This window comes from Fulmarus glacialis, unplaced genomic scaffold (assembly GCF_000690835.1).
Source record: "Fulmarus glacialis isolate BGI_N327 unplaced genomic scaffold, ASM69083v1 scaffold20754, whole genome shotgun sequence".
NCBI classification, from domain to species: Eukaryota; Metazoa; Chordata; class Aves; order Procellariiformes; family Procellariidae; genus Fulmarus; species Fulmarus glacialis.
Window position 1 is genome coordinate 113,575 of NW_009206365.1, and position 26,211 is coordinate 139,785.

The 26,211-nt window shown below is 40.7% G+C and overlaps 1 protein-coding gene across 1 annotated transcript in view; it reads right to left on the reverse strand.

Moving 5' to 3' along the window:
• The window catches only part of TRPC7 (transient receptor potential cation channel, subfamily C, member 7), a 71,307-nt gene that overhangs the window by 30,676 nt on the left and 14,420 nt on the right, over nt 1–26,211 (reverse strand). The window contains exons 2-3 of the mRNA XM_009575726.1: nt 17,338–17,520; nt 893–1,057 (exon numbers count right to left, since the gene is read on the reverse strand). Coding sequence (XP_009574021.1) covers nt 893–1,057; nt 17,338–17,520 — 348 coding nt within the window. The remainder of the gene's footprint in view (nt 1–892; nt 1,058–17,337; nt 17,521–26,211) is intronic.

Genomic DNA, 26,211 nt, shown 5'->3' on the forward strand with positions numbered 1-26,211 from the left:
GCTGTTGCTGAATGTGAAATGATCTTCTTCCCTGCCACCCATTTCTTCTGTGGCAAAAGTAGTGAAAAAGCTATTTATCACTCAGCCACACACCTATTTATCTCCACTTGCTTGAGCAGACTCTTTCAGGATGGAAACCTCACTACAGATTTCATACCACAGAAAACTCAAGCTTTTACCTAAGCTAACGGTTGGCTCTGGTCCTTTGACCTCTAGGTCTTGGCAAAACCCTCCTGCTCCATCTGATGCTGTGAGACATAGCACAGCCGTATTTAGGTACATGGCAGTTTTCCAAGTTTCATCATCTTTTCCCTCAAAACCATAAAGATTGTGTGATTAAGTCTAGTCGTCTCTGCAGCACTAAGCAGTCCCCTGGGGCTTGCCAGAGTTTCAGGCACATGTGCTGTAATAATGCTCCGCTAACTAAAAACACAAATCAGAAAGAAGAAGGAAAGGGAAGAGAGAAGCCCTGAAGAAGGGAGGAATCCGCAACAAAAAGTACATAAAAGGAACAAAAGTTTAAACCTCAGAATTAACTAAAAGGGCAACAAAGAACTTCTCCTTTAGTTATTCCCCATTTTGGTAGTTCTTCCATTCTTTCTTCACCCCACTCCCATGTTGTTATCTCCTATCCATTTCTTGTTCCTATTCTTTTCTTGTCATCCACTGTCTCAGTGTTTCCTTCCCCAATAACCCCACCTTTATTACGTTTAAAGATGAACCTCAAACCATGCCTAATAGCTCCGTTTGTGTATATCAAGCAGCACCTCACACTTGCTCTCCTCTGGGGCAGTCTTAGAGGATAGCATGGCATTACAGAAAAATATGTGACTTCATTCCAGGCCTTGGATAGAAATGACCATAAAAAACATGCACCTTAATGAGTTTGTACCTTGCTGCAGGGAGCGATCCAGTAGGCTATGGCAAGGAAGGGCAGGCCAATGGAGACCCCAAAGACAGCCAAGAACTTCACAGCTATAGATTGCTGCCGTAAGCCTGAGAGGTTTTCATACCACATGGTGAGCAATTGCTGCTGGCAGTTGGGGTGAGCAACAAACTGTAAGAGAAACAGAAATAGAATATCAGTAGCATTGTCTGAAGAGGGTGAGATTTCAGTGAATAACCTGCTAAACTTGCCAGTGGAACAAGATGGGGCACGTCTTTGTTGTCTAACATAGCTTATGGTGTCACAAACAGAAAACTGAAAACCAGGCACCCGAAATCTCCAGGTACTGGCAGAACATGTTTCACTTCTGCTTCTTGTCTTCTCTAGATAAAAGTTTTGTTAGACAGCAGACCGTCTAGGCCAAAACCCAACATCCATCAGTGGCCAGCACTGACAAAGTGCCTCTGTGGGGTCAGCATTTACATCTGAGACAGTCTACATCAAGATTCAGAAAAGGCACAGAGAGGCACTTTGATGTCAAGCTGAAAAAAGCTCTGATAACTTGCTAAAGACATAGGCCATTGAAAGAGGAGCTCAACACAGCACTAATATTACATTGTTCTATTCACTGCTTACGGACCCAAAGTGAACTATTCCGCATGGTTCTCCTTCTCCTGTAAACTATAAGAGGTCTGGCTGGTATTTTACTACTTTAAATGCTTTCTCTCAGATTACCTTTCAAAAAATGACAGTTCATTCTTTACTGATCGGACAAAAAGACAAATTTAAAAGCAGAAGGAAAAGCTGTGCTGCTCTGGTACAGAAAGTACATGTTTTGTATCCTGTAACTGAGACGCTTCTTCAGTTTATTGTTCGGAAGAAAAAGAAAAGGCAAGCAGCAGACAACTGAAAAGGGCAATTTCTTAATGGTAAAATTACAGCACCACTGGATCTCACGGAAGAGTTTTATAATAAAAGATTAAACTTCTTTATTTCATATTGTTCTTCAGGGTGATTGAATTTAGAATGTGACTATCTTTAATCACAAAGAAAGATAATTAACAGACAAAATAACTGAAAGAAAAGATGAAAAATAAATACGTTGCTAATGTAGCTGATTGCATTAACAGAACTGAGTGTTTCATTTATGAGTTTTGTGGGTGAATAAATGTTCTTAGGAGGGAAATGTAAAACCTTCCACTATTTCAAAAAGCAGAACTTTCTGGAGGTGAGGGGGAGGATGAAGGGGGTAGAGAGAGAACGAGAGGAGGAAAGCAGAGGCTCCTAGCGGCTTCGTGGCCGCTGTTGCCCCTGGCTGGCAGGGTGGAGGTGGACCACCGCTGCAGCTGCCCCGTTGCCCTGCTTCAGCCCTTTCAGCTGCAACCAGCTGGGGGATTTCAGCCCTAGTCTGTAGTTTTATTGGCACTGAGAAGTAGAGAAAATTCTAACTGTGCTTTCACCTTCACTACTATGAAATGATGATCAAATTGGGAATTTAATAGACTCTTTTCTAGATGTTTGCATAATAACAAAACCGTTACTGTCAGTTTAAATGATCGGTTTATTGCTAGTGCAGAATGAAATACAGTTGCACAGTAATTAAGATTGCTGTGGAATAGTGCATTTCCTTCTTCAACAGCATGTTACCAGCTAGTTAGAATGTGTTTCTTCAGATGAGTTAGGCTTTAGGGCCTGCATTTTTCAAAGAGAAGAAAATAGAAAATAAGACTTTACCCCTTCCACTGAAAAAATAAATCAGAGTGAAGAAATTTGATAGATACCTTTAACCTCTTTTGTCTTTAGAATTTTTTCCTGAAAATATCAGCATTTCAAAATGCTTTCTTTAAAGCTGCTTTCAAAAAAAGAAAGCTTTCAAAAAAGGTAATCTATAAATCATTAGTCCTAGTCATTCTGAGCATGTAAAGTTTAGGGTTAAGGTGATGACAGCAGCATTGCAAGGAGGCACTTCCTAATGCTCAGGGTTTGTGTTTGTGCTAATGCTGCTAGGGCTTTTTATCATTCTGGCAAATGGACAGAAAGATGAAGTGGAAGGAAGCTAGGCAGAGAATTGATTCCCTTTGTAAATTTTATTTTCCGATATGATGAATTCAATAGCAATTGTAGCAACTCGTGGAAAGGAAAATTACACTGGTAGATGTGCAGACTTCTGAGATGAAGGGCCAAAGCAACAGCCAGGCTTCCTCCTGGTCTTGTAATGGTCCACCGCGTTATGAGAACTGATTCAGACAAAGAAATTGAGTTGTCCTTGGCAATGAGACAGTCAAAGACTTTTTCTGGTTGGCATTTCAGAGAGTCCGTCAGACATTTTAATCTCTTCATTGTTTCACTCTGTCTGGGAACGGCTACCATAAAAATACAAATATAGGAAAATTGAGAAGGAATTGCCATAAACCTCAGTTCATTGGAACAATTTATTTTGTACAAGGCAATAAAGATTGGCAGCATGCCGTAGAGCCTTGATGGTGTTCATCTTTGGTTATTACAAAAATGAGGGAAAAATAAGGTCAGGGTAAGAAAGATAAGAGCACGAATGAGTTTTGATCCATTATTTGCTTACAGCAAGCAGTACGGTTTTTCATTAGGTTTGCTCCATCAGATATTAATGAAATACACAGTGACCCTTGGACAATGCTAACCCTCTCTCTATCAAAATTTCAGAAACGGATCTTAGATCTCATCAAAGACATTACAGAGCTATTTAGCTTTCTCTCTTCTCTGGGAATGGGTGCTGACACCAAGTTAAAGATTACACTAATGCTTTGCTTAGTGTCACAGGCACAAAAAGAACAGTTTGAGACAAAAGCTTCAACACAGAATGCTTCAAAGTGTAATGAGAAATGGTGATGTGGTATATTGAATTTCAGAGGCCTAAACGCTGCAGTGCTTTTTCAAAGTTCCCGCTAAATGCTATTTCCCTTTTTTCAGTACTGGAAAACAAGGCTAGGAGGCTTTTAGGGGCAAACTCTGGCTGCTCCCGTGCTGCATCCCAGAAGAAGAGAAAGGCAGAAAGCATTGCCGCAAGACCGGTGTGGCCAGGGCTGTGCAGAAGGGCAAGATATCGCTGATTGAAATGGAAGCACTGGCAGTGGAGGGGGTTGCATGGGTCCAAAAAGAGCCATTTAAAAACATTAAATGCTTTATCTCATGGGCAGAGTGAGTCCCCTCCAAGCTGATAAAGATAATGCATCAGGATCTGGGAGCTCGAGCAAAATGTTTTCTAGTGCTTCTGCATTCAGAAACCGCAGTGGTTTTTTCTGGTCCCATGGCACAGTAGATAGCGATGGTTTTTCCTTATACCATGCATACCTCTCTGATTTACGAAGAAAATTGTACTTCCCTCCAGCCTACTAGTTACACATTTTTTTAAGTTAAAAAAAAAAAAAAAATCACACATCAATCTCAAATAATGAAGCTGCCAAAGTGACGTTTTTGAGAGCCACTGAAAGACACAGGAAAGTATTGACAGCTCCAAAAGCCACTGTTCTGTGCTACAGGGGGTTAAATGAGTGAGATGAATATTTGTCTAGAATATGGAAAAAATCTCTCAAAGCCTTCAGTGGGAATTGAAAAGGCCCAAAGGAACTGTTTTACACACAGAAATAAAGAGAATGTTTTAGAGACCACTGTGGATACCACATTGAATGGTAACTTTTCCACATTGCTATCTAATTTGATGTATGACAGCTCTTTCTCATAGCTTATCATGTATATGCATTCTGGGAAAGCACTTTACAGCTCTCATAACAGAGTGAGAATTTTTCCTCAGCGTACTTGTTCAAAAATGCATGAGTTTCACCACGCAGACAATAAAGTACATTTATATCTCTGTAACTGTATAGGAAGTTACTTCTGATAGAAAACACTGTAATAGAGAGACTTTCATTTTTTATTTTCTGTTATGTTGGACAGAGAAAGAGCCTGTGTTGGGGACCCCGGTCACTGCTGGTCAGCATTAGCACTGCGGTCGTCCAAACTGTCAGTGGTTAGGCACTGTTGAAACCCCCTATCCAGAACACCCCATGGTCCCTGCCTGAAAGGCACCTCTTTCATCCTGTGGCACATAACAGATAAGCTACAGCCAGGCAACAAAAACCCCAAGAAATTCTTGAGAGTGTCAGACAATGCTCACACATCAAACAGGAAAAAAAGAAAAAAAAAAAAAGAAAAAAAAAAGAAAAAGATATCTATCTTGGACAGAAAAATGCTGTCAGCGGAAATAAGGAAAGTTATGGCAAGACAGGTAAAAGGCAGAGGTCAGCCTCAGATGATTGGAATTAATCGTGCAGAAAAAAAAACTGTATCTCTTTCATTACTGAAATAACTCTAATTCCCTTACGAATGCCGAAATGTACCACTGAGGCAAAAGAATTAACGACTCAGACAGGATCACCTTGCTTTGCTAATGCACCCTACGCTAGAAAGCCAGGGGCTGAGGTAGGAAGGAAAAACTCATCAGTGAACCAGTGAAAACACTTTAAAAACCTGCATGTCAGAACTAGCAACGCAAACTTGTGACTTCAAAGTCCTGCTTTCACAGAGATACTCGTCGTGTCCTCTCCAGCTTGCCCCGTCACTGTAAGCCTTATAACAAACGCTGGCAAACCTCAGCAAACAAAAGCTGCCATTCAGGTGAGCAGCGGTGTGTTTAATCGGCGAGTGAGGGCTAGAAAAGGACTGCATAAATAGATTTTCAGGAGAACATTGGTAATGTCAAGAGACACTGGCAGGGGCAGGGGTGAGCCATTTTTCTTCCCATCATGTAGCTGCATTCGTGCCCTTCAAACAACCTTTCTGGGTTCATTATTAAACACTTGTCTTTTGATGTGGCTCATCGCTTCTACAAGCCTACGGTGATTAACACGTTTTAGGCTGCAGCACCTGCTCACAGGAACCCCCGGCTGGGTGCGTAATGCTTCAAATGCCGGAGATCCTAGCGAAAATGCCAAAATCATTTTGATGACTCATTTGAGTCAATCATCACCCTGTGCCTCTGAATTACAATGGAAAATGAGGGGGCGTTAAGTGGATTGTATACATGGCTTTTCCCGTTTTGCTGGGGATGTCACCAGGAGCAGCGCTCCTGCAGGGATCCACACGTTGGAAAAACCGGGTGGGATCTGAACCACACATGTGTGCTCTGAAGAGATGAAAGTATGTATTCTTAAGAAGACTTCATGACACACCTCATGGACGAACACAGCCTGAGCTGAGCTTGCCGTGCCGGTGTTCCCAGCAGGACCAAAGCCAGTCCTGGTCTGGAAGGTGAGTTGGCATTCGCTCGGCAGCGGTGCTGTGCTTGAGCAAGACCAGAGGCAGGGAGGGATGGAAAGCTGGGCTTGCCCATCTCCGTTTCTGTGTAGGCAATGTCATGTTTCTCCCAGTGAAGCCTTCATCAAAGGAGATATGAAATCATCCTTTTTCAGTGGGTTGCTGAAGATGCTGTGGGAGTATCAGCAAACATCGACGGGGTGGCAGAAACTCAGGGAAAGGTCGAAGCAGGATATTACTGCTCTTCCCCTGAAGGGTAAAAAATATACTGCCATTTCACCAAAGAGGATCAGAAGAATTAAAGGGTAAACATATGCCCACATGCACATGGCAGAAAAAAAGGCAATGAAAATATTAAAACAAAACATAATTTCTTTGCTTTTAAACCACTTTTCACTTTTGAAGTTTCCTTTGATATTTTAAGCGTTTTTAAGACTCTAAGGCTAAATAAAGGGTCTGGATTTATACCAAATAAAATACTTTTCTTCAACAGAAACATATATTTTGGGGGAAAAAAAAAAACAAAACCAACAACTTGAAAAAAAAATGGAAAACATGTCAGAACAGTTTTTTGATCTGGTAAAAGACCCACCTACTTGCAGAGTCGTTTCATCCGACGCAGAGCGGGAGACAACAGAGCTCAGTGGAAATTACTGAAGCTTGCTAGGAAATATACAGTACAGGAAAAGGCCAACATATGCATATACCTTTTCTTATCTTCACCTTGTACTCTGTTCTGTGAACCTCCAAGTGAACAGAGAGCGCTTTGTTTTGAAGAAACTACTAACAGAAGCAGATGGGATACAATATATTTATTTCATGATCCAGAGTCAGAAAAAAACTGCCTTTAGCCGGTGCTTGTGCTATTAAACTATGACAAATGAGGTTGTCAGAGGGTAAATACGGCTGGAACTTGGCTCACTGTTTGCTGTTGTGCCTGATAAGAGGTGGAAGTAAAACTGTAGAAAGTTTAAGAAAGAAATAGAACACCACTTGTCCTATTATTTATGAATTAAAAATAATAACTAAAGTTCCAATCCAATTACCCCTGCTGTGAGACTGTGACCTTTTCACAAAAGAGACCTGCTCTAATTATAGTTAAATTCTACCCATGGCCACAGGCCCACTTTTTAAAACATTTTGCACCAGAGTAACCTTACAAGGGAGAGTAAATCAACAGATCCAAATTCCTTCATCCAGACGCAAAAAAGAATTTCACAGAACCCTGTTCAACTTGGATGAAAAAAAAAGTAACTGATCAAGACTCGTTTCAATGGGATCTGACCATTGCATAAAAACAAGCACTGCCTGAGAAAAAGTCCTCTGAGATATTGCAGCTGCTGCAGACAGACACAGAGAACACGAAGCAAGGAAAGGTCCCTGCCCTGAGGATTTCTGCAGCTTTCCCTCTGTCCCTGGGGTTCATTTGACTGTCTAATGGCATCACACAAATATTCATGAGGTTCTTGCTCATGCCATAGATGAACTTTATGACAGTCTTGGTGAATATTCAGACCTGATATCTGGAGTCTAACATCAGTGTTTATAAACCCGGTAGCAAAGGGAAAAGATTTATATTTGTAGGCAGAGCCCAGATGAGCTGGAATTATCAGGAAAAAAAAAACCAAACCCAAAAAAACCAACAAATTGTGCAACCTCAGCCTCTGAGTTACTTTTGAGGTATAAACCCAGAAGTATTTATTATGGTTTTAGTAATAAATTATACCTTTCTTAAAACATTTCACATGCGCCTTTCTGAACCAAAGTATCTTTCTTATTAGAGCCACTTAGCAGTGGGGAAATACTTGCTTGCATCAAATCCCAAGATACTCACATATTCCCCACTTTTATGGAAATCCAATATCTGGATCCACTTGCTGGTTAACCTGAGTTATCTAATCTAAAATTCTGATTTTGAACACTTAAAACCTTAGCACAGCTACAGTTTACAACCACATCTCTTTCCTGTGACTCAGTCTGCTCTATAAAAGCAAGCATGTTGTTTGGGATAGATTTTCTGCTCTCTGCTAAACCAGTGAGTACATTAACAGGATCGGGATCTCAGTTTGCAAAGGTGACAAGAAGACAGAACCAAGGCAGGGAAGGTCATCCCAGCATCCCAATGCTTGTGTAATTGCCCAAAACCACCCCCGTGGCACAGCTCTGTAAAGAAGACGGCGTGGTCCCCTTAGTGTGAGCAACGTGGATGGAAACAGGATTTGACCAGGCACCAGAATGGTGAACAGGCACAAAATAAAACCCAATAAAAACAAATTAGTTGAATAGAAAACAAAAATAATGGGGTAAATAAAACTGCCAGGACCATTTCAAATGCAATTCGCTCATTGACAGAAATGCTCTCCAGTGCTGAGTGAAAACATAAAATTAATCTTCTTAGTAGTGGAAGGAATGGAGGGGGATTTTTTTTGTTGTTCTGTTACATTTTCAATTCCTGTGATATAAAATTAAGTCTGATATACCTGAGGTGTATAACTAGAAAATGTAGAGTTTACACAAATTCTTTAATTGGTTCAGTTTAACCTTGTTCTGCCTAAAGTTTCTTTATAATTTCACTTCCCTGAGACAAGGATAGAGGCTCTTTTCATTCTTCTATAGGGTAGTGAATAAGGTGGTTGGCTCTTGAGAAAACTTCAGTTTCATATTCTAGTAGGCTGCATGTTTTCTGAAAAGATATATTGCTAATGTCTGGTTTCTCCTCTTTTTACATGTATGAATAAATCTTATCACTGAATTATTTATCCAAAAACAAGCAAATGAATTGGAAGTCCCAGCCTCTAACATTCCAGGGTTTTCATATCTGTGCAGAATCAAAACCACTTGGAAATCCTTATTATTTAATTATTCATCTGAAAACATGCCACAATAAAAAGCTACCAAACAACAAGCTCCCTTTGGTGTCTAAAAAAACCCACCACAGTGGGCACAGAAGGAGTAATTTAAAATGCTATAGCCTCTTCCTGCCCCAGGAGAGTCAGTGAACTATTTTCCCTTGGCTACATGGTGAGGAAAGGCTGGGCTGGTGCTCAAACTCAGATGCCTCCAGTGTAGACGGCTTCACTCCCAGCAGAGCTGATGGAGAGGAAAACTCACTCATAGGATGAGACTCCTCTCACCATGAGGTATAGAGTCCCAAAAACTCAAATGTACTCAAATGTACTCAAATGTAGACATCTACAGGTGTGTGACAAGAATCTCACATAGGAGAGCCACACCCCGGGTCTGTATCTATGCAGACATCTGAATTTGAACACCACTTAGGAAAATTCCCTCAGTAACTTGAAATACTGAATCTTTTTTTTTTTTTTGAGGGGTTGTGCTCATCCCCATCTGACTTTACATCCAAAATGCACATTAGCAGATCTACTGCCTGCGGGGAGATAGATGAAGCCAAAATTGGGGGCAACTAAGGTCAGGTTTATAGCAGACCATATTAATTGCTCTTTTCTAAGAGAATTTTATTATTAATAAAGGTAATTTTAAGTCCTTCCATCTGTGATGGACATCCATGCAATGAGTTTGATGTGTTCCTGTGCTCTCTTGTCAACGTCTTGATGGACATCTAAGACCCTATGGCACTTTTGCAAATGAAAATAATTAACTCTGCATATTACAGTAAATCAGGAATATTGCAAACACCACTCAGGATGGAGAAATGATTCATTCAAGCCTTGAGAGGATGGATGTATGGGCAGGAAATAACAAAATGAGATTCATCTTGGAAAAGAAAAGAAATTAAAACATCTGGGCAAAAGGAAATAATCAGAACCACAGATTTTAGTGGGAGGAAGGAACCTTGCTAATGAAATACTCAGAGATATAGAAATACGTTCTGTGAGGAAGGGAAGTAACTCCTTCCCTTTCCAATCTCTGACAAAATGTCTATAATATGCAATTAAAAATGTAAAAAGAAAAATTGCATGGATAAGCTTAAGAGCCCAGAATGACCACAGTGATTCTACTGTTCACATAGATATTAAATTACATTTGTACAGTATCGACTCGTTCTCCAGTGATGGAAACGAGAGACACTTTTCTTCCCACCACCACAGTCCAAGCCATCAATGATGCCACAAGACCTCAGTTAAATATTCCTGAAACTAAAGAGTGGGAAAAAAATTAACCAGGGATTACAGAAAAAAAAAGTAAAAAGCCAACTTCCTGAAAGCCTTTTTTCTTGAGGAGTTCTCCTCCTTGAGGCTTCACATTTTGATGGTAAAACATAACCCTGTCCTGCCTCAAGCCATAGCTGTGCATGGTACAACCATTGGGGTACAGGAAGATCAATGTTCATCCCATGGGAAATTCCTAAACTTAATTTCCTTCCAAAAAAGGACAAAGAGCCGCAAGAGAGATTTTCCATGACCTACACGGCTCTGAAAGCCGTGGAGCTGAAACATTTCATTTGGGTTGTTGAAATGTAGTTTTCCATTCGTGTTAAGGCTAATGCACAGGCTGTGTGCGAGGCAGTGGGTGGTGTGCCCCCATGCCCTCTCCGCCTTTCCCCTGCAGCGGTCCCTCCCCAGGGCATGGCATTGCAGGGATTTGCAGGATAACTGCAAACTGAGAGCACACAGAGCTCGCTACCCACCACGGCATGTGGCACAGATATACTCCTCGCTCTCCAAAGGAAGGAATTTCAGAACTTCTCATTGACCCTGGGCTTCTCCTGCCCTCTGCCCTCCAGTTTATTTTCTTTGCTTCTCTTGCAAACACCAAGTTTTTCCAGCTAACCTTCCTAAGGATGTGCTAGCTGAGCTCTGCCCCAGTTTGGGGCAGTGTCCGTTACTGCACATTTTGAGGGGCAGAGCTGTCTCGAGCAGGGCTGGTTCTTTTGCCCATTCAGGGACTTCTCTAGCTCTCGTGGGGGGTGGAAATGCTGCAAGTGGGGCTCCATTGAATAATGAGAAGGCCCCTGGAAGGCATTTCGTGCACAAGATATTGTGCAGGGTAAAACCGCCTCCTCTGAGCACGTGAAGGGGAGCACAGGTTGTTGCAGCCGTTGACGAGAGCTAGGACTTCTCATGCCCTTGAGTATCTGAGTCACGTGATCTCAATGCGTGACCTCAAAGTTGCGTTGACCACAATGCAGTGAAAAATTATAATCTAATGCAGCCATGAGTATTCTGTTCAGAGCATCCTCCATATGTTAATTATTAATAATACAGTTATGAGAAAAGTTCCTGTTCCAGCTCTCTATTAAATAGGATTTACACAGCCATCTGGTGTTCTGTTTAATTCTCATTTATTTTTTTTCAAATCCAATTTGTGTGTCTTACTGTTAATTAAATTAAAACTCGTGAAAGAGAAAGGTGCTCTGGCTTTGTGATGGCTATGAACTGAGCTGCTGAGAAAACAGAGGTGGGCATTCAACATTTGCAATTAAAAGAATACAGTAATGATAATTCTGACATTGGGGAAAAAAGGAGAATGAATGTCATCTCCTACAGAGAAGCAACAGCTTTAGACCTAAAGGTAAATGTCGACATATAAGCCCCCTGCCAAAATTAAAGGATGACAAGAAAGAAGCATAGCAGTACAGACGAAAATGAGAACAAAAAATATGAAGTGCTCTGCAAAGCTGATATACACCAGTAAAATGGTTTTGTTGTGATACATCAAAACCTGCATTTTCTCACAATTGGCTGTCCAAGGGAAAAGTCCAAGACAGAGTTGTCCCAGCCTCTGTACCTATGCCTCCCACAGGTAGAAATCACACCCTGGCTTAATTAGAAATGAGTTGACACACAGGAAAGACCTGTGCTACCCTTATATTTCCAGTATCTGATTGAAAACAAAATTGTTTAATTGTTTCAAGAAAAGAAAAAACATTATTCTGCAATTTTCAGTCAAGAACATGAAGTAAACTCTCACTTAGATGTTGTAAGCCTGCATGAAGAACAGCCGAGAGTATCCTTGGCTCAAGAAGCTCAAGATCAGTTTTATTTTTTTTCCTTTGGACCAGAACTCCAATTTAGCAACTCAAGCCACTTTTGGCTATAATCTACCAGAAACACCCAACCTAAATAATTCCTGTTTCACCCTAATGCTGCTTTTAATTTTGCCATTTCCATGGGCAGATGCTGGACTCCGTCATGGTGTTTGCCCTCACAGTGTGGCCCTTCCCCAGCCCTCTCCTACAATATCCAAAGAAACCACCTGAACAGCCTTGCTACAGCGTCAGCAGGGTGCTCTGTTGCTCTTCCTGCACCCAACCTTTCTCCTCCCTTTGTCGGAGGCCCGGCACAACTGGTGGAGAAAGAAATCCGTTCCTGGAGTAAGCAAGTGAGAAGCATAGCTAAATAATATCAGGGGAGACAACAGTAAATTTGCAACAACCCCATAACATGGGCTAAAAGTCCATTTCTTGGAAAGAATCTAGGAAACAGTAAATGCTCAAATGTTTGCAAAGTGTTTGTTTTGCTCTTGACAAACCGTTCCTATTGTAATAATTTTTGAGGACTCATGAATCATTAAAACAGTTAATTTGAAGGGAGAACGGAGGACATTTGAGTGCAGTTTTCCAAGAAGCCTGAGGTACAGAATGATTCTTTAGTTCTTTCAGGAAGGGTAGAGAATTAGAGTAATACAGCGTTTTTAAAGACCACTTTGTAAACTACTGTAATTTTAGCTTTCTCCTTGCTGCGAAATATGTACAAGGAGAGTTTCTCAATTCTTCAATGACCTTCTATTTAAAGTCCTTCAATTACGTTAGAGCCTTAAACTTGCTTTCTTGCCAGCATCTCATATGTGCTAGTAGCATGCTTTGCAGAAAAAAAGGAAAAAAAAGAGACAGACAAGTGAAGTCTGGAACTTTTGATGCTTTCTTGAATGACTTTCCAAGATTCATCTCAAAATTTGTAAATTAGGAAAAAAGATAATGATCAATAAACCCGTGTCCTTTCAGTTGAACGGAGAACTGCTTTTTTGGAGTAGCAAAGGGGCAAGGTAACAGGGAACTCTAATGTGAAGCACAAAGGAAAAAGTGCAAAGGAAGATCATTCAGGGCCTGGACAAAAACCTGTTGTAGGTACCAGCTGCAGCTTTACCGAGTGGAGGGGGTAAGAAGGCTTCAGTCCCCATTTTAGCCCTGATGTGCCTACAAGTCTTTCCTGCACTGATAGAACATGATCAATGAACAGGTCTGTAAACATTCAGCTCAAAGGCAGGTTGCCCCCGGACTTGGGGATTTTCAAGCAGGGATTTGCCCATCAAAAATAGAGGCACGAGGAGCACAGTGGTTTGGGCTACCAGAGGGTTGATGGCTGAGCTCCCTGCTGGGCAGGCATGACGTGCACTGTACACGCAAGGGAGGTGCAGCCTCTACCTCCAACCAAGTGTGACTTATTGGGGAACACAATTGCTGAATTCAAGTCAAGAAGATACTGTTTTGGAGCGAAAATTAGGACTTAAAATTTAAACTGTCTATGTAGCATCAATTGCATCCTTAAAATCTTCAGATGGGCACATAGGAAGAAAAAGAGAAAAGATGGCAGAGTCGATTTAAATCCATAAAATGCAATGTGATGGCTCTCAGTTTCAAAATTCTGCTATCTCTGCCTCCTCCTGCCCTCTGTGGCCATTGACCTTTATGGGGGAGGACAATTCCATGAGGACTGTGAGCTGGGCAGGGGGTGGGAGAAGCTGGTAGACCAGCTGCTACTATTAAAGAAAAATACCATTCTTAGATACTGCACTGTATGAGGACAATGAAGTAACAGAGAAATTTAAAAGAACAAGGAAGATTTTAAAGTTTGTGCAAAGGCCTGATGAAGCTCTACAGATGCAACTGCTCTCCTTCCTGAGGATGGGAGCCCTTGACATCCTTCCCAGACTCTGGAAATAAAAGTGTGATAAAATGCAGACTGCAAGAGCAGCTTTAAAAGTAAAATCATGGGTATTAAATAATAATTTTCAATATAAATTGTTCTCTGCAAATTTTCATCAAAGAAAGCCTGCTGTAGGCACTTGGAGTACTAATGTGGAAATGTGAATTAAGAAGCTAATGGTAGAAATAGATTTTTTTAAACATCAAATATTTCTTAAAATTTCAGATGCAAATGCAAATACTTAATCTGGATACTAACTTAATGAAAAAAAAACCATAACAACTAACACCTCTTTTATTTTATTTTCTCAGACCATTCTGAAGTCCCTAAAGATTCTTCTTGCTGTTCATGGGAAAGAACGAATATAAAATACTTCAGGAGCTCTATACTCATTTAAGTAAGAACGTCTTTATTTCTCTGGCTCATCTAGAGCTTGCTGAGCTGGAGAATGCAGAACTGACCATCTGAATGTTGATGCTAATGGTAGAGGCGGGGAGCAGGGCTGGCAGGCACAGCTGTAGTCCCTTCATTAGTCCTACCCTGCCAACTAAACTTCCAGGACAAAAAAAAATGGCAAACACAACAACAACTATTTCTGTGTCATTCCAGTCCCAGTGTGCAGCTAAAAAACTGGAAAGGTCTCCACATCCCTGGGACTGTTTCTGGGTGAGTTACAGCCACCCACGTCTCAGCACCCGGCCTTGCCCTGGGCAGGAGCTCTGCCAGACCAAGTGACGGGGCTCGGGGTTTGGGCGCTGTGGGTGGGAAGTCACTTCCCACACCGCCCTGCCGCGGTCTGCCTTCACACTTGGAGGGCCATATGAGATCTCGCTTACGCCTATGAGTCATTGAATTAGCTTTGAAAAAGTGACTTGAAATTTACAGAACCTGTCCAAGAATTGATTTATTAAATATGTATAATAATTCACCCTCCATCTCACCCCTCTCTATTAAAGGATTTTCTTAAAATGAAAATAGATTTCAAAGCACAGGGTTTTATACATAAGCCTAAATATCTCAGCTGGATAAAAAACTTGTACCTGAAATGTATGGCCTCTTAAGGAAATCATTACTGTGTTACCATAACACAATCTCTCTGTTCAGCAAGTGTGATAAATATCAGTCTATTTTTATAAGTCACTGCCAATAACCAAAGCCATCTATCTGAATGTGTCTCTGCTTCCCACAAACGGAACTATCTTACTTTCAAGTTTGCAGTTAAATGCTCACCTTACACGTAGACATATACTGCCTGCCGAAAAGAATATTCTGAAAAGTGCTAACCTGAGAGTCAACATGATGTTGACGAATGCTCATGTTTATGTTCTGTAATTAGTTTAACAGTTGTTATAAGTGAGCAACAAGTTGCTGTGAGCCAGAAAGGATGCTCAACTTTCCTGGGCATAGGAAGATATTTATCCATAAAAAGATCAACTGTATATGACCTATCACAGATGCTTTAGGTCAGAGTTCATGCATTATGAAAAGATGCACATATATACAATGTAAGAAATGGAGGAAATGTTCCTCCAAAACCAACTAAGCTAGGATGAATGTGCTCAAAGCAGCACAATAACTAACAGCAATTTAGCTCCGGCTGATGGTCTTGGTATCTAAAGGATGACACAAATATTTATAAGAATAAACAAGCAAAATAGTGCAGAAGACTTCATACACGGAAAAAGCTTGAGGTTTTGACCAACCTCATGATAATTCTCAGACCATAGGTCACCTGGGACTATTCCTTGATGAAGTGCTATCAGTGTCTTTTAGATGAGTTCATTCTCTGAAAGAGCACCAGAGCAAGTTTGGCCTGCTGTTACCAAAGCAACAGCTTCAATAACTAAACTTGACCCAGCTTGTTGGAAGTCATCTAACCAAGAGTGAACTGAGATGTTACGCTCAGTTTTGGTGATGGAACAATGCAGAGACACAACATCCTAGGAGGAAATATTTGGCTCCGTACCACGCGCTCCTAGTGAAAGCAATTCATTTCAAATAAGAGTTTTAAGATTGTCTTTAATTAATGGCTTTCATAACAGGAAAAGACCTTCTCTGGCCAGCACAGTAACACAGTCAAGAGGCAAACTGAAGCAGGTGGTGGGTTTGGGAGGGGAAAGAGAGCGCAGATGTTAGCTTGAAAATTTGGAATGCTCCCCAAGTCCCGTAGCAGGAGCCCAGTTTCCATCAATGCATATTGTAGGAGCAATTAATTGGGACCACCCAGGCCTAGGATTTGCCAGAATCAAATTTTCCATTCACCGAACATACTTCTGTAAAGCTGAATGTTTGTTTAAAATACTTCTACAAGTCATTCAGTCTTCATGCTTTTCCTTAAAATATACATTTGCCTTCTGTTTTGAAGATTTGGTGGAAATCTGAACTCTTAGAATATGGATCTGAAGCTTTAGGAGAGTGGAAGCTGGGAATCTATCACTTTTTATCAATGTTTATCTACTTTAATATGCTTTCAAAAAAATCAAAATTCCAAGTTAATCAGAAATTTATTTTTGAGGTTTTGATCTAATTCTGAATAAAAATTATAAAAGTTCTTTTTTAAAAATTTAAATTCCACTTTCCATCATACTGCAGTAAAGGGTCTCAGCTATGATAAAATTGCTACTTTTTGTATATGTTCTTTCTGTAACATTGCAGAAAAGGTAACATTTTTGGTGGTTGCAAGTGGCTTTGGAGACTAAAATGAGATGTGAATCAGAGCTGAGTGGTCAGGGAGCATTTGAGAGCAGACAGGTGAGACCGGAGACTTGGTCTGCTGACTTCAATCAGGCTGCAGGGTCCAGCTATTTCCTCAGCCTAAGCAGAAGATCTAGTTTGAAGGAAAGACAGATGGTTGGGGAATGGTGAGGAGCTGGATTAAGTTCTTTGCTTTTATAATTTGTTGCCAAAGATTCCACAGCATCTGCTAGGTTTATCCCCTAGCTTCTTGTAAATCCCAGTGAAGGAAGGAAGACCCTCAGTTTGGTATGGTAGCAACTTTTGGTTTCTGCTGAAGTCTTCACAGATTCATAGTCATGACCTGCATAAGAAACACTGTGCACTATGGGCAGCCCCTTTTGCCATCTATACATTCATGTCTATCACTTGAAAATAGATGCCATACCTGCTGTAATGCGTCCCTTGCAAGTATCCTTCTCCACACTAAAGTGTGTGAGAAAATGCAAATCATGCCATAAAACACTACAATTCCCTGTCCCACTGAAATCTATCTTTCATTTATTATTTTCCAGGTGACATCGAGGAACCATAACTTAGATGTGAAGATGTATCCACCAGTGACCCCAAGAAATAGCTTACCTTTTTGACCTCGTATTTAATAGCAAGTTTAATCCTGCTCAGACTTGGCCGGTGGTGCTCAGGGCACAGATGGATGTTCACATCTCCGTTGAGAATCGCCTCTACCTCTTCAGTGTCTCTGCAGAGGTCCAGCACCCCCACAACAAAGTCCTTGCATTGCATAGATAGCTTCCTATAGTCGTTCTAAGGGAAAACAGAGAAACAAGGGTTATTTAACTTTGCACTTGAAAGCACACCTCAAACAAACAAACAAAAAAAGCAAGAGAGCACAATTGTGAGCAAGGTTACTTCTGCAAAACTACAGGCTGGAGTAGTGAGAAATCACTTGATTTCTCCCAGGACATAGCTAGCTTTTCACAAATATACATTAACTACTCCAGAATTAATTAGCAGTGTTTAATCAACAACATAGTTTACATTACAATAGAACATGCTTTACAGAACAACAAGTAAATAATTTATAGGGAAATTCTGATTTTAAGCAATCGCTTCACCTCCTCCCTGTGTGGCATATCTTCTAGGAATGTGAAAAAGGTGGCCAAACAAAGGTGCTGCTAACCGGTTAGAATTTAAAGCCAATTTTACAATTTAGATTCTTCACTAGTAATTCTTTCTTTAGTAACTTTCAAGGAGTTTCAGTCTGGTATGACAAGCTGTAACATCACACACAGATGTGTTCAAATGAATTGTATAGTTGTAATACAAATTTCAGTTTCAAATTTATTACCTACCAATTTGGTAGAAAAAGAGTATCCAGAGGATAATTTTTGTCATAACCCTTCTCCAGGAAACAAGACTTCAGAAACTCAACGCGATTTCCTGTGAAATAATTTCACCTTGCAAACCCAAATTACACTTGTTGGAAAAGAGATAGTATGCAGCTGACTTGATAGAGGGCTAGAAGAGCAATTTCACTGCCTTAAATTAAATTGTGATTGATTTTCACACGCTGACACTTAAAAAAACGAGGAAAATGCCACCATCCGAGTAAATGCAGTAAATTAGAACACAATTAAGGCTACCATTAATATCCTAACAAAATGGTGATATTAAAGACTCGATGCAAGAAATAGAAATAACAAGCATAAGACAAGCTCTTACTGACTTGAGAGATCTTTTCAAATTAGGTTTGATGAGTTAATTAAATTCAGGAGCTTATCTAATTAAGCAAGCAGCCAAAAAAAGAAGATAGTTAAACCTGCCTTTGATGAAATGATAAGAGTAACCTGGCTTTGTACTCCTATATTTTCTAAATTGTTAATTCTAACATTTACACATAGCAAGATATTAGCCTTCCTTATTAGGCAAAGATCTCAAAGCACTGTGCAAACATTCATTAATTAGGTAGAATGGCACTGTCTAAAATACGGTGTTATTAGAGGTGACTATATTTCTTTGGACAGTTCTTCCCCTTCAGAACGGAGATGCTCTTGATGATGAATATTTTTTAAGTAAGTTGGCTTAAGGACTTTGTCATAGGTTTGGGGTTGTTTCTAGTGCGTGTGTGTGTGTGTCCCAACTTTGCTTACTGTGCTGTCCTGTATGCTGAAGGCTATGAAGAGCTGTTTCACTCAGCACAGAAATATTCAACCATCGCAGGGAACCAGAAAGCCCATCAGGACTGGGATTAGAGCCTTCTTGCAGAAACGGGGAGATGCCATGTCTGGTAGGTGAAGGCCCCCTCTCTCTGTTTAGGAGAAGGGGCTGAGGAGGAGAGCTGGGGAACAGCCTGTATTTTAGTGGTGAGACCTTCTGCAAAGTGGAGCTTTTATGTTTACATCTTCTTAGCTATCAAAAAGGTTGAAATCTGGGTTTCCCTTTTCCACCTTGAGTGTTATAATCAGACCGCATGTTCTAATTGGGGTGTTCATAAATGGAGATCAGCAAGAACTTCAAATCGTCATTAAAAGGAGACATAATATAACAACAAGCAGGTGTTTATCTCCGGTAGAGCAGGTGCATGCCCCATTGCAGAAACTGGGGCACCAAGACTTCTATAAACGCGCCAATTCAGTGCACTAAGATTTAAGATGTCCTCAAGGTTCAGGCAGAAAATGATTGTACATTTGCATCTAAATCTAGTACCTAAGTATTTTGTGGAGATAGGGTTTGTAGAGTGAATGTTATCAAATATGGGGTGAAGTAAGGTCTGAAATGCAAATGGAAGACAGATTGTACTTTATGGATTCAGAGCGCTCCTCTCTAATCAATTCCCTGCTTTAATCTTCACCATACCAAGATGAATTTCAATAAATAGAAAGCTTGTCTGTTCACTGAGAGAATAGATGCCCAAACAAAAATATCAGCCTGGAAATAACTGCAGGAATTGTGAAGGACAGCAAATATAGATAGATCTGAAAATAGATGCAGGCTGGGAATAAAATGCCTAGCTGCCACAGGTAATGAAGACTCATAATTAGCCCAGCAGGTTTAAAAAAAACAAGGGTGAGAACTCTGCTAAGGTTTCATACCATTCTGTATGTACTGTTTGCAAAGTTCAAAAGCTTGTCTCTTAGCCAGCACATTTTAGGCAATTCTCATCACCATTTCCACATCATCTGAACAACTAGTATGTACTTGAACAGATTATTTTTCCTCTTCTGCTTTCTTTAAGGAAAGCAGTTTAGTTCGCAACTAGGAAAGTGCTTCTAAAGCAACTGTAAATGGCAGGCTCCCAGCTGGCAAACTCCATCAAGACCCAACTTTATTCACATCTCCAAGCCTAATGTTTTTACTGGTTCTGTACATTTGCAGAGACTATGAATGATCTTTCTGTTCAAAATTATTTACTCCAATTTTTAAGTAGCAGCAACACAATCTACCCAAGATACAGGCTGTATAAAGAATAAAATAAAATTTAAAAAAAAAAAAACAACAAAACAAAAAAGAAATGCCTTCCAGCCAAACTGCAGCCACGCAGGAGAGCAGCTCACTGCTCTCAGGAGATATTGCTCGTGTTAAGACAAGCCTCAATGATCACTGAACCTGCTGTGTCTTCTGATGATCCCTTTTACAAAAGCATTTGTCACCTTTGCTCTGGCTTCCTTAATGCTCACAGTCAGCATAGAAAATCCTGTTCAGTCTGACGGTGAGAACACAGCCACTCAGTGACTCTCCTAATGTCAGTGTCTTTCTCTTTGCAAGCACAGGCTGTTGAAGGTATCTTTACTAAAAACTGAGATTAGCAGGAGACTGACAGCCACGCTTCTCCTGACCCTGGCTTGCATAGTGTAGCTTTGATGACGCACGCAGAAATAACCTACCTGCATATAAAATACTGAATTGCAAGTCATGACGCACAGTAAAAAACTCAAGGAAGCCAAGAAGATTTACAAGCGGCATGCAAGCTATATTGGTGTATGTGCCAGTGCTGTATAAACTGCCTGCTTCACACATTTGGAAGCATCTGAGATCCTGCATACCCTGCACAAAGGAGTGCTGTGGTAGCGCTGGGGCTTTTGCGTAGGACGGAAGGCTGCAGCCCCAGGGCAAGGGCTGGAAGAGTCAGGAGGAAGAGGTGAAGGAGAACCAGAACGCATTTCCAGTTATTTTTTGTCACACCAAGGTTTTTGAAGATGAGAGCCCTGAGGACTCCTGGTGACTCTGCCAGGAGACAGAGGGCCAGACAGCCACTGTGTCTTGGGGTGCAAAGGGCCGGTCCCCACCCTACCACTGCCTCTGCCAGCTGTGTTCGACCCCCTAACCAGGCACTTCATGGCCCTCCCAGTCTAAATACGTTTCTGGGGGGAACCATTCTGGTTGCAAGCCTGGCCAGGAGGTGCAAGTGGGGGTCCTCCCTCCCTCCGCAACAAGAAACTCATGGCTGGAGAGACAAAATCCAACTCAGTCCTCTCTCAGCGTTGCAAAACCAGACACAGTCAATGACAATAACCCAAAGCTTTTCGAGTACTCCGGTTAGCTACCACGTTATAGCAGTCTGAGGAGTATGAGTTTCATAAAACTGATGGATCGTTACAGTAATGAAAACCGCAAATCATATCTGAGGGATGCTGGGGCCTCATCCTGGCAAGCTGAGCGCTCTCAAGCCTCAGGGAGGAAGATGAAGGATACAACTAAGTACACAAGAAAGCCAGTCTGCTTCAAACAACACATGGAACAGTATTTTATTCCCTATAGAGACAGTGAGCAGAGAAGGATCAGGATAATGCTTAAGAATGTTACAGTGTCATTTTTTAAAAACTAGAACATAATAAAAGGATTCCAAATTAGTCATTTCCTGCTTCTTCTAACACTGTTGTGCATGTGGAGTTAAAAATGTCTAATTTTGCTGTTTTGAAAAGGCTGATGGTACTTGTCATTCACTGCAATTTCTGTGATTACCCTATTATTATCTGTTGATTATGTTCTAAATGAATTCTGTCATGTCTCCACATCTGTTCAAAACCACCCAGATTTCTTCAGAAAAGAGCTGTTTCAGGTCAGAGGGATGCAGTCCGAGTAAAAAGTTAAATAAAATGAGAAAAAGTAAGACCAGCAACCTATCTTGGCTGGTTAATGAAAAAAATAACTGTTTCAAAAGCAATCACAGACAGGGATTGAAAAGGATCTTCTTCATCCATGGGAGCCCACCTCTGAAATGCCAGCACTGCAGGTCCATTTCGGGTGGCACACGGAGAAGTCTGGCCTCGATGCTGCCACAGACAGTGAGCACGTCTGAGATTTGCTGGACCCCTCAGTGCAGAGGAGCTTTCAGCAGAAACTGAAGTGGGGCCAATGGTTCAGAAACTAAGAGGATCAAACCGCTTTATATGCAACTACAAACATCCTCCAGCTCCCTCAAAATTGCTTCTGAGCCTTCTGCCTTCCCAGTCCCAGATTCAGGAGCACACTTGGGTTTATGTTTAAGGCCCACTGATGCCAATAAAATACTTGCAAGCATGTGTTTCCGTGCACTGAAGCAATATTTCAGCTTCAGGAATTTCGAAGTGGGATGAGTTTGTCAATCATCTTGCAGGTTTTTTGGTTGTAGTCGTTGTAGGTTATTCACTGCACTGTAGTTGCTGGAAATGGGGCCACAGACCCTCGGGATGGTGCATGACACACAAATACAGAACAACCTGTACAAGTGCACTACTCATGAAAATTACTCCTTATGTCACCATTTAGGATATTTAATTAAGTTCACTTGAATAATTGCTTCTAAATAACATCCGTAAAGAGCAGGATGGGAACCACAACCCATCAATAGATGTTCTAAGCAGAGATAATTCCAAGTTTCACAGTTTTTACTGCTATCCTGTACACAATTAATTGTTCTGTTAGCCGATACTAAAGCTTCTCAGGGTCAGTCTTCTGATCAGAAAAGCTAGTATCACAGATGAGTTTCCCTTTGAATATATAACCACGTATCTGGCTCAGAATGATTTAATCTACAAACCTTTTTCTAAAAAAAAAAAAGCAACCTAATGTTGCTTATCAATACACTTTTTTTTTTTTGCCAGATAAAAGGAGGAAAAGGGGAGCAGACACAGGTCGATGGCTGTATATTAAAGCCACCTTTTCTCAAGGGCTCTGTCCGTGGTATATTGTCTGTCTTATAAATCTGCTCCACTGGAATTTGAGGGTTTCCACACAAATCCACGACTTCTGGAACTAATGGACATGAACGTCCAGCATCTGTGACTGGGGCTATCACAGCACCAGAAAGCCTCTGCGTACTCTCAGTGCATTAACAGATATTATGCATGGCACACGTCTGCTGAATCCAACCTCCTGTCCGTGAGCAATGCAGGAGCTGTGTATTTGGCAGTAAATCTGCCATTTCAGGGTAGCATGAAATTTGCTGCACAAATGAAAGCTGTAGGCACGCTGCACAGAGCCTCTTTTTATGTTCCTTGAAGCTCTTGGCTCTTTATACTTAATCTACACCACACATACACATATATCATGGAGAGAAATACTGCATTGCTTAGATTATCATTTTGAGGAGAAGCAGCAGAAAATAAATAAAATGGAGAAGTAATTCTATAAAAATGAACAGAAAACTCCCCCAAATAAGAATGCTTGTAGAAAAAAAACAAAGGTGAGAGAAAGGAGGGGGGCAGAAATATTACATGCTAGATTTGAAACAAAATTTTTAAATAAACCATCATATCAAATGTTCAAGGTGCTTATAAATATTTACCAATTAGATTTCACATGAAATATGCACAAGCCAGTTTAGAAGCTGTTGGACAGATTTCATTCTAAGTATTTACACTGTCTGTAACTGGCCATATGTTTAGGAATGAAAAAAAGCACAAGGCCTGTGGGAGGGAAGGCGATGAGAAGAGACACTAAGAAAGGGCCCTGCACTGATCCTGCTCATGTAACCACGTTATCATCTGAAGTGCACTGAACACCCCTTCCAAAGAGCTCTGTCGCCTCTGCACATGGCTGCTGACACATGTGAGTACACTGAGCGCATTCCTATTGTTTCCAGACTAGGTGCCTACATGCACAGACTATGCCAAGGCTGTACAGTTAATTTTCCAGAAAGCACAACGTCAAGTTAGTTTATGTCCTCTTGCTTCTTAAGTGGTAGCACATCAGTGATTTTTTGGAGCCTTGGGTGTACTGTGTCATATTCAGCGGGCACGTCTCTGAAAATAGCGCCAAGTGCCCATTTAAAACATTTCACTACTCAGGTGCGTGTTGCTAAACATGTCTGGAGGTAGCCACAAATGCCGCTGGTTCATTTTTAAAATGATCCAGACCTTGACTTCTTCACCTCCAGTGAGCATAATATAATAAGCAATCTGTTCAAATACAAGAGTTTGACATTTCAAAAGCGTGTCTCTGTTGCTTTCCAGGCAATTTGGACCTTTCTAAACGGAGCCAAGACAGACATGGCAACTGTTTGCTCTCCAAAGAGTGCCAGGCTGCAGCACGGTGGAGCAGCGGGGCAGTGCCTCCAGGCAAAGGGTGATTTTCAATCCTGTGAGCCAGTGTCAGGAGACACCAAGAGATGTGTCCAATGAAAGAGCCCAAGGACAAAGCAGACAGTGTTGTTTGTGTTGACATTATTTTTGGCCAAAGACGACCAGAAAACAACAGTATGCTTTGACTGAGGACCAAAAATCCAATAAGCGATGAAAACAACATCCCTTGCATCATCACAAGGATTTCAATGGCAGTTGCATTGACTGATTTACCATAAGAAATTTTTGTTGGTGCCTCCTTTTTCTCCTCAATAGGTTAAGCTTTCTAGCTGCAATTCATCTCTTCATATGCACCGCAGGAGCTGATTTCTGAGACAGTGTATCCCTTCAACAAGGGGATAGAGCAGTAAGAAATCAATCAAACCACTGACTTTGGATTTCATCTTATACCTGTTGACTGGTAGATATATCAAATCCTTAAAGAAGCTAACCAAGACAGTATTAATGATTTCTGTGGTGGAGTTAGAAAATCCCTTAAAATCTGTTACTGTGCTTTTACACAGGTCCAGGTGTATGTGTAACCTTCAACAATAATGTTCCAAGAGCTTTAGAGTAGGAACTGTCAAAAGCAGCAGAAAGGATGTGTTTGCACCTCCCTGTTTTGTTTCTATTCTTTTGCACTCTAGCTGTTACATATCTACTAACTCTACTTATAATTGCTTATGGGAAATTGTTCATTTTTGTGATAAACACAGCTTCTGTGGGATCAAAACCAAGGAATAAATTTTGCAAGCTCTTATCAATAAAAACATTGGAAAATGCAAAATACTTCACTTTGATATCCCCTTGAAACATTTTTTTAAAAAACCCAAAATTCTTTAAAGTGTTTTTTTTTTCTTTTTTAATCTAAAATTAATGAATGGATTATTTGGGGAAATAAAGCCAGGAATCCATTCACATAATTTTAGGAGAAAGCTAAGGACTGAGACTGAATATATTTCCTGACTCTTTAGCCAAGGTTTTAGATTCCCTAGCATAAGAAATTTCAGAATCAGTCCACTCTCGACTTTTTTTATTACTTATATTGATTTTTTTCCTATTTGAAATTTAAAATAAGTTTCCTGTACATGTGAACTCTCTCTACACTGAAATTAGCGGATTACTTCACTTATTTAAAGTTCTCACCCTGAACAGCATACAATCTTCTTTTTTAATATGCATCTAAGAAGTTGCCATAAGAACACCTCCATCTCCTCCATTCCTTTCCCACAATGTCACCTTCTTACTGACAAGTACCATTACTGAGCATCTCTGTGGCATGCACGTGTGCAGAAACATCAGTGCTATTCAGCGTAGAACTAACACCCTATTCCAAGTCTCTGAAGATATTTAAATACACTTAGAACAGAAATTATATTGGTTGACAAATTTTTGAAATTGGAGTATTTAATATCTCAAGGTTGGCATAGCAGCTTTTCAGCATAAGATGGCATTTAATGTTTGATGTACTTCTCTTTCATATCATCTCAGCTGGTTTTCAAACCCACGTCACAAGTAAGCCACATGCTTTTGATTCCTCAACTAATTAAAAGGTGTTTTTTTACCTTCTGGCAGATTTTCCCAAGCTCATTTGAATGTTTATGCTGAAACACCTGTTTTCAGACAATAAATTGTCAAGTCCCTGGATGTCACATGAACAGGACAGGCAATACAGAGGTATTAACTAAATGCTTTGGCATGCAAAATGCAGGGAATACACGCATTCTGTGAAGGAAAGGGTCTGTCTCCCTGTGTCCTGTCCTCCCTGTGCTTCTCTTTATTAAATACAAACTACACATTTCAAAATAATACTTTGCTAATTCTCCTGGTGAAGAAGGGTTTAGGATCTATTAATGTCAGTGGCAAAAACCAAGCTCATGCTGATGCAGTGCAAGACTCCCAATCCCTCTCCATTATTTTCAAATATCTGCTTGTTCCTTCTGTGGGAACATGA